At 38.3% G+C, this 16,332-nt stretch overlaps 1 protein-coding gene and 1 non-coding gene across 2 annotated transcripts in view; one reads left to right on the forward strand and one right to left on the reverse strand.

Annotated features, from left to right (window-relative positions):
- Positions 1-2,361: 2,361 nt before the first annotated feature.
- Positions 2,362-2,434, forward strand: Trnat-agu. Its single transcript has one exon. It is a non-coding gene; the product is annotated as a tRNA-Thr (tRNA).
- Positions 2,435-16,171: 13,737 nt separating this feature from the next.
- The window catches only part of LOC123504451 (uridine diphosphate glucose pyrophosphatase NUDT22-like), a 2,799-nt gene continuing 2,638 nt past the window's right edge, over positions 16,172-16,332 (reverse strand). Inside the window, exon 5 of the mRNA XM_045254964.1 lies at positions 16,172-16,332. This exon is cut by the window's right edge and continues 131 nt beyond it. Coding sequence (XP_045110899.1) covers positions 16,312-16,332 — 21 coding nt within the window. The 3' untranslated portion in view covers positions 16,172-16,311.

Raw genomic sequence — 16,332 nt, forward strand, 5'->3', positions numbered from 1 at the left:
GAACTCTAGGGAAAATCAACCTAACATATTAGCAGTAAGTCGAAACTTAGTACACATGTAGAGTAAACCCTACTGATGTGCAATTTAAAAGGAGGAATTAGAGTTGTTCTGCCGCCATCTTGGAAAAAAACACCCAATCATTTTTTTTTTTTTTTTTTTTTTTTTTGTGCAATGTTATTTTCAATCTAAAGATAAACAACTTGTGTTCCCAACTTTCCACGTGCGATCAAAGACAAAACAAGTTATACTTAGTGAAGGATTTTCTCCCATGACCTGATCCCAGAGCAACATTCAAACTGGATGAAGAGGTAAAAGCACGAATGATTTGCTCTGATTCACTTTTTCAGAACATGATAGTTTCCTGAAAAGACTGTTTAAAAAAATGAAAAGAAAAAAGAAATGAATAAAATAAAGAGAATCAGAGAAAATATGATACGATGTATGGCGGGTAATGTGACGTAGCTATAAGTTGTGTTTGCAGTATCATTATTTACAAGTTATTTCATTCTTTTATTTGAAAAATATATTTACTGACAATAAAATGGTTATGAATCCTAATATATTCATCAGAAGTGTTTATTTTACGATTTGCTGCCATTTCTTTGGTTTGATATATTGCATTGGCATAATATTACATAAGTTCTTTCTATGTTTTACACCTCAAAAATAGTTTCCCAAATCATTTATTTTCCTCTAGATCTGATTTTTGGAGTATGGAGAGTGGAGAGTAACTGGAAAAACCCATGATACAGTTTTGTTTATTTCATCCTCTGTACTAATTCCATGTTGTCTACTGACTGGATATCACCTTTTTCTTCTTAATACTCATCCTCAGATCTGGCGCTCGGCGATAAAATTGTAAACCCATCCAGGACTATATGTGTAGTTATTCATCATTAACACTTATATTTCTGCTTCTTTATCGGAGACTTAGTAGGAGGGAGGGAGCTGCTCTTGTTAAAAAAAAAATTAGAATGTGTGTGTGTGTGTGTGTGTGTGTGTGTGTGTGTGTGTGTGTGTGTGTGTGTGTGTGTGCTTTGCGGAACGAAAACCACCAATCAATCTTCCCCATTCTGTTAACAGTTGGTATATTCCCCATTGCACCGGAAACAAACCTTTACTCCTTTTCTCTTCTTCTAGTTTTCCCTTCGTCTCGTCCTCTTCTATCATTCCTGTTGCTCAAATTGTCAGTAAGTTATTTTATTTACTTTTATATTGAATGTATCTTTAACTTGCCGCATATTTGTTTCATAGATATGCCAGACTGGTTTCATAATAGCAGAGGTTTTTACCATATCGATTATTTCTTTCTTTAGTCTATGAAAGTAACACACACACACACACACACACACACACACACACACACACACCGCGTAGTGTAGTGTTTAGCACACTCGGCTCCCAACCGAGAATGTCCGGATTCGAGTCCCGGGCGCGACGAGACAAATGGGTAAGCCTATTAATGTGTAGCTCCTGTTCACCTACCAGCAAGTAAGTACGGGATGTAACTTGAGGGATTGTAGCCTCGCTTTCCCGGTGTGTGGAGTGTGTTGTGGTCTCAGTCCTACCCGAAGATCGGTCTATGAGCTCTGAGCTCGCTCCGTAATGGGGAAGGCCGGCTGGGTGACCAGCAGACAACCGTGGTGAAAAATTACACACACACGCACACACACACACATACACACACACACACACACACCGAAGATCGGAGGCCTATCCGAAGATCGAAAATAATGAGCTCTGAGCTCGTTTCGTAGGGTAACGTCTGGCTGTCTCGTCAGAGACTGCAGCAGATCAAACAGTGAATTACACACACACACACACACACACACACACACACACACACACACACACACACACACACACACACACACACACACACACACACACACACACACACACACACACACACACACACACCGAAGATCACACAGCTCTGAGCTCGTTCCGTAGGGTACACACAGATCAAACAGTGACACTTTTGTTTAAGTCACCCATAAAAGCACGCCATGATGAACGTTTTCTTCGGATTGATACAGCTTACAACAGAAAACTCCTATATGCCATAAACTATATTTAGAATGTAATAATGCGTGCTATGAAACTCGTATGAGCCTTATGAAGTTCAATGTGCACGTGAAAGAGGTAGCCATAGAGGCCTATGCGTGCACTCAGCCGTGCTCAGGCAGCACTCCATCAGACTGAACTCAGGGATCGTTCACGTACTGCACGGAAACACCATGAGAACAGCTGGTGTAAGGAGTCTTGTGCTGTCATATGAACACTTGTATTTGAAGGAAAAACATATGTAGCACCTAATTTAATTGTGAAATTATAAATACCATTTTTAAATATGTAAGTGCCTTCATAGCTCAGTGGCTAGAGCGCTGGTCTAGTAAACCAGAGGCCGGGAGTTCGATCCTCCCTGAAGGCAAGAGATCCAGTGTGAATGTTTTTCATCCTTTCTGTGATAAATTCCAGAGAAAAATATAGATTACGACCTCTTTAAATGGAATAGTTTAGGGAAAGAATCAACATATTGATTACTCTTCCCCCCATCGGAAATGGGTGGTGAGCCTCCAAACTCGTGGTACAGGAAGGAGATTACCCCAGCGGTGCCGTTTGGTGTTTTTCAATACCGAATTAGGTTAAATTTAGTACTGAAAAAACCATTTGTTATTTGAAGCACCGTGATTGGTATTGGAGTTTGGATTTGGTATTGAAACGAAAGAAATTTGATACTGAGCTAAGAAAAATAGATAAATAAATAAATAAATAATAAGGGACATACACACACACACACACACACACACACACACACACAGTTCAATCTTCCCAGTAAACAACTAGTAAATCAAAATTTAATTAATGTTTTCATATCTTAGTCGGAACGTTCAGGGTGAATTTTTACCTGTGCAGCATCATTCTGTTTTCATCGTCACCCTGCAGACCCGAAACGCAAGATCAGCATTACAAGACCCAGAATGAAATTGCCCTTGCTTGACTCAAAACTCAGAATACGGACCACGCTGTTAATGACTGGGAAGTGCTGCAAAGATCTGAAAATAAGTGACGGAATGTTAAAGAAATTTCCATCAACCAACGTGTATATAGGTGCCAAGGAAGCAGACGGTGGCTTGGATACTCTTCTTGAGTAAAGGTGACTGAGATTGCACGTCAATAGAGTTTCCCACTGAACATCGGTGCCTAGCGATTGGAAAAACCAGTCGCAAAACAAGACCAACATGTTGGACTTGTTCAGTCAATTTTCGACTTTGATTACGTTGTGACGTCACAGAGAAAGGTTTGGAAATATGGTGCCGATGTACAGAAGAAGATTTTGGAGTTGGTGAGGGAAAAGAGCACATCTCGAACCCTAAGAGTAAATTCGAGAGCAAAAAAAGCTTACGCAAGTAAGCCATTCTTCGATGACTAGCTTCTTTTCTATGAAGAAAAGGCGAAAAGGAAACAAAATGATTATTAGAAAATGAGTCATACATTCGAATTTACTGACTAGCAATCAGAAGGAGCAGACGTAAGACAAGGAAGAGAAGGACATCAATTTGAAGAGCGTCATGTATTCCAATTTGTTAGCCGGTACTCAGGAGAAGGCGTAGGAAAAAGAAAAAAAAAGAGAGAAGCGTCATGCATTCGAATTTCATGACCAGCATCCATAAGAAGGAAAAGGTGTAGTAAAAGTTGAGGATAAAGGAACAGAAAAATAAAAGAAGCATAATACATTCGAATTTATTGTCCACTACGCTAAAAAACAAGTCGTTGGAAAAGGAGAAGGAGAAAGAGAAAATAAGCGTCATACATTTGACCATCACTCAGAAAAAAGCGTAAGAAAAGGAGAAAGAAAAAAAAATTGAAGAAGCGTCAAAATTTTTGAATTCATTCACCAACAGTCAAAAAAAGGTGGGGGGAAAAAGGGAAAAGAAAAAGAAATAAAAGAACAAATTACATGAATATGAGTTTATTGACTAAAATTCAGAAGGGAAAGCGTAAGAAGAGGCGAAGTAGAAGAAGAAGAAGAAGAAGGAGAAGGAGAAGCATCATACATTCGAATTTATTGAGTAGCTCTCAGAAGAAGGAAAAGGCACAGTAGGAAAAGCGAAAGAAAAGAGAAGAAGAAGCATCATACATTCAAATTCATTGTCTAGCACTCAGAACAAGGAAAAGGCGTAGCAGAAAAAGAACGAAAAGTAGAAATATAGTATTTACTGACCATCACTCAGAAAGAGAATCCGTTGGAAAAAGAAAAGAAGAAGAAAGAGAAGAAGGTTCATATATTTGAATCTATTGACTAGCAGTCAGAAAAAGGAAATGGCGTAGGAAAAGGCGAAGAAACACGAGAAGGACAAGGAAATTTGAATTTATTAACCAGGGCTTAGAAGAAGAAGGTATGGAAAAAGGAAAAGAAGTAGAAGGAGAAGAAGCGTCATACATTCGAATTTAATGACGACGAAAAGGTAAAAGAGGAGAAGGAGGAGAAGTGCCATACATTCCACTTTATTGACCAGCAGATAAAGAAGGACCAGGTTTATCTTTTTCCTTTTCTGATTACTTGTATATAAAATCGAATAACTGAGGCTTCTTTTTCCTTCTTCTTTTTTCTTTTCCTTTTCCTACGCCTTCTTCTGAGTGGTGATCAGTAAATTCGACTACATGACGCTTCTTCTTTAATCTCTTTCTCCTTCTTGTCTTACGTCTTCTCCTGGCGATTTTTTTTTTTTTTTTTTTTTTTTTTTTGAGGAAAAGGCTCAAATATTTCGAAGGAAAAGAAGATAAAGGAGATGTATATGCAAGAAGCTTCATACACACGAAATTACTGACCATCAATCTACGTCTTTTCCTTCATCTGTGTTGGTCAATAAAGTAGAATGTATGAAGCTTCTTCTCCTTCTCCACCTTCTCCTTCGCCTTTCCTCAATAAGTTCAAATGTATGACGCTTCTTCACCTTCCACTTCTTCTCTTCATTTTTTTATACCTTCGTCTTCTGATTTCTTGTTAATAAATTCGAGTGTATGACGCTTCTTTTCCTCCTCCTTTTCCTTCTCCTTCGCCTTTTCCTACATATTTTCCTTTTTCTGTGTGCTGATCAATAAACTCGAATGAATGACACTTGTTCTCCTTCTCCTTCTTTTTCTCCTTCACCTTTTCTACGTGTTTTCTTTCATCTGTGTGCTGGTCAATAAAGTAGAATGTGAAGCTCCTTCCCCCTCTTCTCCTTCTCCTTCGCCTCTTCTTGTCAATAAATTCAAATGTATGATGCTCCTTCTCCATCTCCTTTTCTTCACTTTTTCCTGATCAATAGATTCAAAAGTAGAACAGTTCTTCTCCTTCTCCTTTTCCTTCTCCTTCAACATTTCCTACGTTTTTTTCTTCTTTGTAATGGTTAATAAATTCAAATATGTGACGCTTCTTCTCCTTCTCCTTTTCCTTCTTCTTCGCCTTCTTCTACTTCCTTTCCTTCTTCTGCGTGCTTGTCAATGAATTCCAATGTTTGACGCTTCATCTCCTTCTCCTTCTCTTTCTCCTTTACCTTTTCGTATGCCTTTTCTTTCATCTTTGTGCTGGTCAAAAAAGTATGAAGCTCCTTTTCCTTCTTCTCCTTCTCCATCGCCTTTTCCTTGTCAATAAATTCAAATGTATGACATGTCTTTATTTTCTAATTCCCGACGTCAGATATTCTTGGGTTGCCATTGATCGCTGGCTGTTTTAATACGCGACTCAGTATACAGCCAGCTAGCTCGCAAGAGACACACATTCTAAAATTCATATCATAATAAATCTTGAGGTATTGAGTCTTTGTAAAGCAAAACATTAATTCCAAGTGTTTATCCTAACATTATCCATATGATCTGGTAATACACACTCTACAAAACTTTTATTATAAGCTTAATATTCACAGTCGCGGTTTCAATGCTCTCGCATTTTTTACTAGTCTCAACTACATATTTGGTTTGAAACATTTTTTCATATAGTTCAACACAGAGCACTGTTTCTCCTCTAAATATTACAAAAGAATATATTCTGTAATAATCTTGGTAGAGCAACATTTTTGCGGCCGAAGGCATATCAAACCGAAAAGACTAACTGAACTCGGGAACACCGAGTCCTCTCAAAACACCAAAACAACCCGCGGCCCGCGGTTGTTTGGAAGCTCGTGTGGAGTAGGGTGACCAGACGTCCCCGATTTCAGTGACCTGTCCCCGGCTACTGCTGTCCCCGGTTTTCTGTAACTGAAAGATCACTTGATGCGTTAAAAACTACTCCTTTTGATTATGATAATTATGTCCTTTTATAATTACTCTTTTAGAATGTCAAGAATAAGGAGAAGGCCTTATTTTTTATATAGTTTCCGTGAAGACGGTGAAGTGTATAGCGGACACATTTTAACAGCTAATGGGTGTTCATGATCTCAGATATTTCATCAGGTAGAGATTTTTTTTTTCTTTGCAACTTGGGTAAATAAGGCGAGAGAAACTTTTGATTGCTGGTTTAGAAATGGTACGAATAGTGTCCCCGTTTTAGTTTTTCCAGTGCAAAAACACTACATGTTTTTACCTCCCTGAACTGAAAATGTCCCCGGAATTTGTCTCAGAAATTTGGTCACCCTAGTGTGGAGTGTTCTTAGAGCTGGAACAGAATGCCGGTTTATACATGTGCTGTAGCTGACTGCAATTCTATATCAAAAAAGAAAAACCAAGGCGTGAAAGGATGGACTGTGTTTCCCAGGAAGAAAGACGCGGCTCGAAGAAGATTATGGGAGACACGATGTAAACGAGGCCCGACGTGGAGAGCTACCAAGGACCATGCTATCTGCTCAAAGCACTTCATAGATTGGTGCAAAGGACCGTCAGCATCGCATCCAGACCCTGAACTGTTTGCCTATAACCGGTGGGAGCAGGTAGAAACCTGCTTGATGTTGTTTACATACGGAACGGACAATCTTTCACTGAAGTCATACAAGGATTTTGCATCAAAACATCGTGTTTATTTGATATTCGTCACATTTTCTGGATTTGATTGCTAATTAATTAACTTGAATCAATGAAATGTGCTTGCTTACTGAAAATAATGTAATTCACTCAAGGTGATGAAGTGTCCCAAAACTGAGACCATGAACCAAGCATTTTTGGCTCGTTTTGCCATATTACGTTCTCTGTGCTTGGTGAAGCTGATTAGAGATGTTCCTAATAATTTATTACTTAGTTTGATAGCACATATATGACGTAAATAATTTTTTTTTTTTCCAGCATACCGAGTTGAATGTGCTAAATTAAGTTATCTGGCGAATCTGGCAGCTTTTCAGCACTTTCCGACGTCGGGATTTCCCTTCATTTTTTTACACCTTGTTCATTTCATTTCCGGTTAACAAATTAAAATGTATGACGCTTCTTTTTATTTTTTTCTCTTTTTCCTTCGCCTTTTCCTACGCGGTTTCCTTTTATCTGAATGTGTGTTAATAAATTTAAATGTAATTATGCTTCTTCACCCTCTTCTTTCCTACGGCTCTTCTTTTTAATAGTATTCAATAAATACAAAGAATGACGCTTCTTCTTCCCATTTTTCCTTTCCACTTTCTATTCCTTTTCCCTTTGAGAGCTGAACAATAAATTAAAATGTATGACGATTCCTCTCCTCCTCCCTTTCCTTTTCTTTCTGATTTTTCTACGCCCTTTCCTTTTTCTGTGTTGGTATATAAATTTGAATATATAACGTATCTTCTCCTTTTTCTTCTTTTTCCCTTTCTCCTTCTTTTCCTTATGTATGCTAGTCAATAAATTCGAATGTATCACACTTCTTTTACTTTTCTTCTTCTCCTTCGCCTTTTCCTGGTATATAAATTCAAATGTATAACGCTTTTTCTCCTTTTCTTTTTTCTTCTCCTTCGTGTTTTCCTACGGCTTTTCTATCTTTTGTGTGGAGGGCAATATGACACTTCTTTTTCTTCTCCTTCTCCTTCTCCTTCTACTTTTTCTAGCCTTTTCCTTTTCACTTTTCAATAAAATAGAATGTGTGACGCTCCTTTTCCTTCCCTGATCAATAAATTCCTATATATGACGCATCTTCACCTTTTTCTTCTTACTTTTCTGTCTTCTTCTGAGTTCTGGTTAATAATTTTAAATATATAACGCCTCTTTTACTCCACCTTCTCCTTTTCCTTTGTATTTTCCTACGTCATTTTCTTTTTCTGTGTGCTGGTTAATATATTTGAATGCATGACGCTTCTTCTCCTTCTCCTCCTTTTCATTCGCCTTTTCCTTGTCAATAAATTTAAATGTATGATGCTTCTTCACTTTTTATTTCTCTTCACTTTCTAAACCTTTTCCTCTCATTTCTGGTTAATGAATTCGAATGTATGACACTTCTTTTCCTTCTCCTTTTCCCTCTCCTTTCCCTTTTCTTACTTCTTTTCCTTCTTCTGTGTGTTGATGAATTAATTATAATGTATGACGCTTCTTCTTCGCCTTTTCCAACACCTTTTTCTCTTTCTTTGTGCTGATCAATAAATTCGAATGCATGACACTTCATCTCTTTCTTCTTTTTCTTCTTCACCTTTTTTTACGTCTTTTTCTTCTTCTGTGTGCCGGCCAATAAAGCAGAATTTATGAAGCTCCTCCTTATCCTCCTTCTCCTTCGTCCTTTTCTAGTCAATAAATTCAATTGTATGACGCTTCTTTATCTTCTAATTCTTCCCTTCATTTTTCTACACCTTTTTCTTTTTAGTTCCGGTTAATAAATTCGAATGTATGCCGCTTCTTTTATTCTCTTTTTCTTTTTCTTCGCATATTCCTACGCCGATTCCTTTTATCTGAGTGCTGATCAATGTATAACGCTTCTTCTCTCCTCTTCTTCTACTACTACTACTACTACTACTACTACTACTACTACTACTACTACTACTACTACTACTACTACTACTACTACTAATGCTGCTACTTCTTCTTCTTCTTCTTCTTCTTCTTCTTCTTCTTCTTCTTCTTCTTCTTCTTCTTCTTCTTCTTCTTCTACTACTTCTTCTTTTTCTTCTTCTTCTTCTTCTTCTTCTTCTTCTTCTTCTTCTTCTTCTTCTTCTTCTTCTATAGCACTTTAAGCACATCTCACACAGTACAGGGCCGCTTCACACACACAAGGACAGATAAAGCCACTATTCAGAGTTAGTTTCTCCTCTTCAGCGCATAATCCTTCCTCGAGGTCGCTGTCTTCAATGAGCCCTTTCAGGTGTTTCTCCTCGTGCTATTCCTTCGCTCATTCCTTTGCTTACTATGTGTCTTCCTTTTAAGTCTTTCTGACATTTAGATATTCCTTTTTTTCCGTATTATTCTCTCTTTTAGACGTGTATGCATCTATATATCAGGCAGGCAAACCCTTACGGGGTGTCCCAAATAGAGCACCACACATTCAGAGACACGTCATTCGCACTTTTAGCTCCGTCGGTGTCTGGTGGAAAGGGATGGTCTCGTGTACCGCCTTAGAAAATAATGAATAGAAATATAAATGAATAAATAAATAGAAAACATTAGTGGAGACGAATTAACGAAGCTGTACTAGGACATAAACAATACGTGGAAAGACGAGTGTTAGCAGACAGAAAAGAGGCGGAAGTGTCAGCAAATAAGAAGTGAACCCTAGTAATGCAGGAAGACCCCAAAGTGAGAGGCTATTATTAAGCTAACGGCCAATGGTAACTGTGTAATGCCAGATGTACACCGTACGTCTTGCCTGCCTGGCGTTGAAATACGCTCGGCGAAGGTGATATGACTTTGTATGCATATGACAACTACTGTTGCACAAGGAAATTAGTTTATATAAGTACAGAGAGAGAGAGAGAGAGAGAGAGATTCAAATTAATCAAGAGAAGGCAGGATTCCGAACCAGATTCTCTTTTTAATATGTTTATCTATTTGTTTATCTATTTCAGTTTGTTTTGTTTATCCCTATTTTTAGTATGTTTTGACAATTTAGCAGAAACAAAAGGATAGACGATGTCTTTTTCCGGCAGTGAAATGCATGAATGTTGGTTGTTATGATTATTATCAAGTGTTATGTCCAACATGCTCCAAGTGGAGTTCTTCATGAACTCTCTAAATTTATCATCTTTCGTGTACCGGAAGTGACTGATGTAATGCGCCTAAACAAAGCGTCGTTGCCATGCACTCTGAGTTGAGAGGCTTATATGTGAATAGAAAATTATTTAACTCTATTATTTGTCTCCAGCTGATGTTGTTTGTTGCCTTTCATGATGGTGTTTTCTTCGTGTTATGCTTCTTGCTCCTGTGTTTTCTTTGACGTACTTACTTACTTGTCCTTAATTGTACTTCATACCATCTTTATCCGTTTGTTTCCCTCTCTCCTTACAGCATTAGTATGATGGTTCTCTAACTGTGCTGCTTAGAGGCACATTAAAGGTAATTCTTGGACTTTGACAGTGCATCAGTCCTATAGTCGGTGTAATGCGGGGCTAAAAAGACTCTAATTAAAGAACACATACATAGGAAAATTTGGTGGTGCTACGGTGACAGTCACATTTTGCGAATCATTGGTTTAGCACTTCAGCATCTCTTTCTCGATTATGCATTAAACCACCGAGGTTCATATCAAAGATCATGACCTTTGTATCTCATTGTTGTATCTGTTACTGCTGCTGCTGCTGCTGCTGCTGCTGCTGTGTATGTTTGTGTGTCGGTGTGTGTGTGTGTGTGTGTGTGTGTGTGTGTCCGGTACTTCCCCAGAACCAGGAGGTAAACTGGATGGGTGGGTGGCCTTATCTGTTCAGTTCATCCACAAGTTAATGCTAAACCATGTTAAGTGTAGTCGATGGCTCTAGTGCAGTGACGTCACTTGATAATTGGGAATTTCCCCAGAGATAATAATATGGGTGAAGGAAAGGAAACAAGGGTTTTCATCCAATGTTGTGACGCACGGCCGCTGGTGTACTGCTGTAGTATACTGTTTTTGCCCTGTTTTCAAGGACAGTCGATATAGCACATGTTTTATTCTTCAGACTCATCTTCGTAAGTGATGTAATTGTAGCAAATCCTGCTGTTCTCAAAATGCATTTTTTTTTTTCTTTTTACGAAAGCGCTTTTTTTCCGATATTTGTTCATGTGTTTTGTATTCCATTCTTTCTTAATATTTCGTCTTAAGGAAATAAAACACCGCCACTTCTTCCCTCTTCAATTATTTTGCACACAAAGGCAACGCGTTATGACATAGTATTACAAAAATAGATAAATAGATAGATACAAAATTATTCCTAGCCTTTGACATAGGATCCTGAAGTCTAAGCTGCGTGATAGATGGGCAAGAGCACTTATCTAAACAGATAACACTATATCTAGCATCAAGATAATTATCTTATGAATTTACATGCTTCGTGTTCATTATTTATACACACATGTGATTTAGCATAATATATATAGGAAACATTATTTTACCCTTGAGTTTCGCCTTCAACAAAGTTTTCTGTCGGGTAGCATCAAGCAAAACTGCAGGGCTTACACTCAGCTGTGCCTCGCAAGGCAAGCAACAATATTATGATCCGCTTCTAACCTCAAGAAATGTCAAAACATTCGCTGACACTTGTAATGATATACGATATTGATAGTAACAAAACAAATTAAATAAATAATTATGAGTCACAAGACTTCTAATTACACTATTTTGGAATTCGTCGGCCAACTGATTATTAATCTACTGTCAATCATCCTGACGAGCACATAATCTCTCTCTCTCTCTCTCTCTCTCTCTCTCTCTCTCTCTCTCTCTCTCTATATATATATATATATATATATATATATATATATATATATATATATATATATATATATATATATATATATAGATAGATAGATAGATAGATAGATAGATAGATAGATAGATAGATAGATAGATATATATATATATATATATATATATATATATATATATATATATATATATATATATATATATATATATATATATCAAGTGGCTGTTTTCTAGATGTAATTAACAGACGGCAGGATCAGTGCGGTGTCTTGAAGGGGATGTGGAAAGTGTAGAGCGGGAAGCCGTACTCTATGTGAATGGCGTAACCGTCATCGCCTCCGTCCCGGGCTGTTGCGCCACCGACCTGACCTGCTGGAGAGGTGAAGAGGGATTCAGTGTGTCCAGATACTTATCTTTTTCCTTTTCATTTTAGGCCAGTTTATGCTTGGATTTTTTTTACTTTTTGCTTCAGTTTATGTATATCAAATAAATAGCATGATGGTCGTAATGGCACATGCTGGTGGTTTCCAAAAACTCTGAACACAATGCCAAAGGTTTTTTGTTTGTTTTTTTACGAGTACAGAAGGTATCAAAAGTTGTCGTTTATTTGCAACCACAACTGTACCTAATTTATCGTGGCAAGGAAATACAATTTGTTACTGAAGCAAAAGATTTTATTTTGGATAGCCAATGAAGGATACAGTATCAGGCTGACAGTTGCTTTTGCCTTCGTCAGTAACTGGGTGACCTCCATGTTACACCACCCGTTTGTGTTGTTCAAGCCGTATTCATAAACAGTAGAAGGAAAAATTAAATTCTATGCATATTCTTTACTGAGAAAATTGCAAAATATCCGAGAAAACCTTTCACTCTCTCTAAGTCAATATTATTATCTATCCACACGTTCCCTTCCGAACTCACCTCGTTATATCATTGCAGGAGAGAAAAAACAAAGCCATATTGATATAGTAACAGTCTAATCTCTGCACGTGTCGCCTCAACCTCACTCTAGCACGACCAAACCTTTCCAGTTCACCCTATATCAAATAATCACCCTGGTAGACGCTGGGTACTGCTATTGTCCTTTTCGAGTACCATAACCAAACATTTCCTACTCATCCATCTCAAATACTCACCATGGGAGACACTGGCTACTGCTGCTCTGTGTTCTGGCTGCCATACATTCAGCAAGTTGGCAGCGGCTTGGACGGGCTGGGAGGGCGCTGCTCTGAGAGGTGCCGGGGCGGCCAGCAGCCCCACGCCAAGCACCAGGCACACGTGGACGAGGGTCATGGTCAGGTGGAGGGAAGAATAGGGCGACGATACTTGCCGTGCTTCTTTTTGTGATTTCACTGACCTCCCTCCTCCCCAATTTCGTCATAGCTGCCAAATATCACTGACTCCCATCCAGGTTAATGTACTAGCGTACGCATGCACTCTCTTGGCGCTGGGTCGGTCAATACAGACGGATCAGAAAGTCTCGTTAAATATTATACAGGTTGTTATATTGTATCAAATAGATGTGTATCAAGTAAGAGGGAAAACTACTGCCGTAGGAAAACTTTACATTTTATTCGAGGTCAGGGTTTTAGCTCCGCCCTCTGCTCCGCGTCACACACACAAACACACACACACACACACACATATACGGAGAGTTTTTTAACGAGCATACTTAAGCATAGGTTCCGTTAAACATGAATATTCTAATCATGTAACTTGTACACAGGAAATCCTCGTAGTGGGCCTTGCAAAGTTTGATACTAATCATTATGAAAGGATCAGGACTCATGACTCCATCGGCTCCCAAACACCTACATTATCGGGAAGCAAGGAGGGAGAAAGTCAGATGCGAATTTCACTTCCTTTATTATCTTTCCCAAGCAGATGCGAGACCTTGATATGGGACTAGCAGTGGCTCGCCTCGTCCTTAACCAACACGACTAGAGAGACAAGACTCATGAATGGTTGTGAGTGAAGTAAAGGGGAATTATGCTGCAGGGGGAGAGTCAAGATTTACTGCATACCGGCTTGCCTCGTCCTTAAAGAGGTGAGACCTACAAATGATTATGTGTAGAGATTAGCTGTACGTGATTGGTTGTTGTAGTGATGAAAAATGCAATCAAGTTCCACTACATACCAAAATTGTGGCTTATCTCGTCCATGAATGGTTGTGTGCAAAAGAAGGGGAATCAAGGATTGTAATAGTGGTGTGACGGTATTAAGCCTTATATTGCTTCCTCACGTGGAAGAACACTTATAATCATTTCCTCAAGCTTTATTCTTAAATCCTTGTGTGTGTGTGTGTGTGTGTGTGTGTGTGTGTGTGTGTGTGTGTGTGTGTGTGTGTGTGTGTGTGTCTCTCTCTCTCTCTCTCTCTCTCTCTCTCTCTCTCTCTCTCTCTCTCTCTCTCTCTCTCTCTCTCTCTCTCTCTCTCTCTCTCTCTCTCTCTCTCTCTCTCAAAGTCCAAGAAGTGATCGTTCGGGTCCTCATGGATGTTTTCTCCCCATTTATGGAGTTGAATCTTCTTAAACTTTCACAAGGGTCATGAAGAGAACCTTGAAAATTCTTCATAACTATCTCTATACCTGTTTAAAAGATGAAAATACCGGAAACAAGACGTTTGAATGTTAAAGTTCTTATATATATATATATATATATATATATATATATATATATATATATATATATATATATATATATATATATATATATATATACTGACACATATTCTGAAACGCTTCAGACTTTCATAAGAACTATACTCTCGAGGACCTCAGTTGTTATTTTTCTATTTGTGACACATAGCACTTGTCTGAATCAGAATCTCTTATTAAGATCAAATTTACATGATTTTACCAAGTTTTACGATTGTTGTCTTTGAATTAATGACCTGTATGGTGTCTTGTCAAGTTTTTAGTCTAAGAGTATCTAGTTTCGAACGATTTCAAGTTAAAACGGATTAATCTGATCTTTCAAAAAGCCACCTGAGTTTGAAAGGCTACGCCAACGTTAGTCATGAAAATACCCTCAACCCTTTGAGTATCATGACGCGTTTCCATATTCATTCTGCTTACTATATGGTGATTTTATGCAGCTTCAGAAACTTGTGTGTAGAATTAAAATAGTGAAAACTGTGGCCATTAATCTTCTGAGCTCCATAGACCCTTGCTAGTTTCAATAAAATGGTCTAATCGTACACAGATCTTAAGGTAAAAATGTGACCTAATACTGAAGAGGTTAAAAGCCACAGTCACAGCCACTAAATGTGTTAAAAGATGGTCGGGCTAAAATCACGGAAGCTTTTAAGAAATACGGTCCGCTGAGGCATTACTGCATGATGTAAAGTTCACACCGCCAAGCCAGCTCTCCAAGTTTAGATTGTGCCCTACATACTCGTACTGTAAATCTCGAGTCAAGAATCCACACTCTACTATGGGATACAGAATTGTTGTTGATGGTGGAGGTGGTGGTGGTGGAGGTGGGGGTGATGGTACTGGTTTGTGGCGGTAGTAATGGCAGTGATGATATTATTGTTGTTGCTTTTGATGATGTTATTATTGCTAGTATTATCATTATCATTATTATTATTGTTGTTGTTATTATTGTTATTGCTGTAAGTAGTAAATAGTAGTACGTAGTAGTAGTAGTAGTAGTAGTAGTAGTAGTAGTAGTAGTAATAGTAATTGTTGATGTTCTCATCATCACCATCACCAACACCATAACACGTCACAGTATAGTCCCAAACTTGCATTCGGATCCTCTTATTAAGGAACTGCCACCTACATACACATACACTTGACCCTTTTTTCAGTTCAGTTTTTTAGTCTTTGGCCAGACCCTTTCTTACATTAGAGTAAAAAAAAAAACTTTAAGACTCTGCTTTCAACACCCTGACTTCATCCTTCACTTTCCTCCTTGGTGGTGGAGGGTGAGAGACGGGCGGGCGAGAGATGACAGCCGCTGACAGATGGTGCCTGAGATCGACCAGCCCAAGATGTTCCGATAGGCATCCTAGTCATTAGCTGTGAGGTCAAGCCACTGTTTATTGTTTTTGGCTCTGGTCTGGCTGGTAGTGGAGTACGCCCTTATTATCTTTACTCTCTCTCTCTCTCTCTCTCTCTCTCTCTCTCTCTCTCTCTCTCTCTCTCTCTCTCTCTCTCAATTCGCCTTTAACGTCATCTAATACAATTTTTGTTCTAACTATCTGTTTAACGATGTATCTATCTTTATCTTTATACCAATCTATGTTGCAAGATATGCTTTTCATACGTAAGAAAGCCCATTACTGTGATTTTTCTTGTCTCTCTCTCTAGGGCAATATTTAACCTTTTGTAATTTTTTTTTCTTTCTTTCTTTCTTTCTTTCTTTCTTTCGTCTTTCTTTATGTGTGTTTAGAAAAAAACTAGTTGATAACCCCGAAACTGTAATGTAATGTGTACCATACAACACAAATAAGAAAGATTATAGATTATGCAGTCACGTCATATATCTACTGAGAGGGACATTCCACCGTCCACGTTCAGAGATTACCTTCCATCCCTTCATTCTTCTCAAAGGGAAAGGGGCAGGAG

Source organism: Portunus trituberculatus, chromosome 16 (genome assembly GCF_017591435.1).
Source record: "Portunus trituberculatus isolate SZX2019 chromosome 16, ASM1759143v1, whole genome shotgun sequence".
In the NCBI taxonomy this organism is placed as follows: domain Eukaryota; kingdom Metazoa; phylum Arthropoda; class Malacostraca; order Decapoda; family Portunidae; genus Portunus; species Portunus trituberculatus.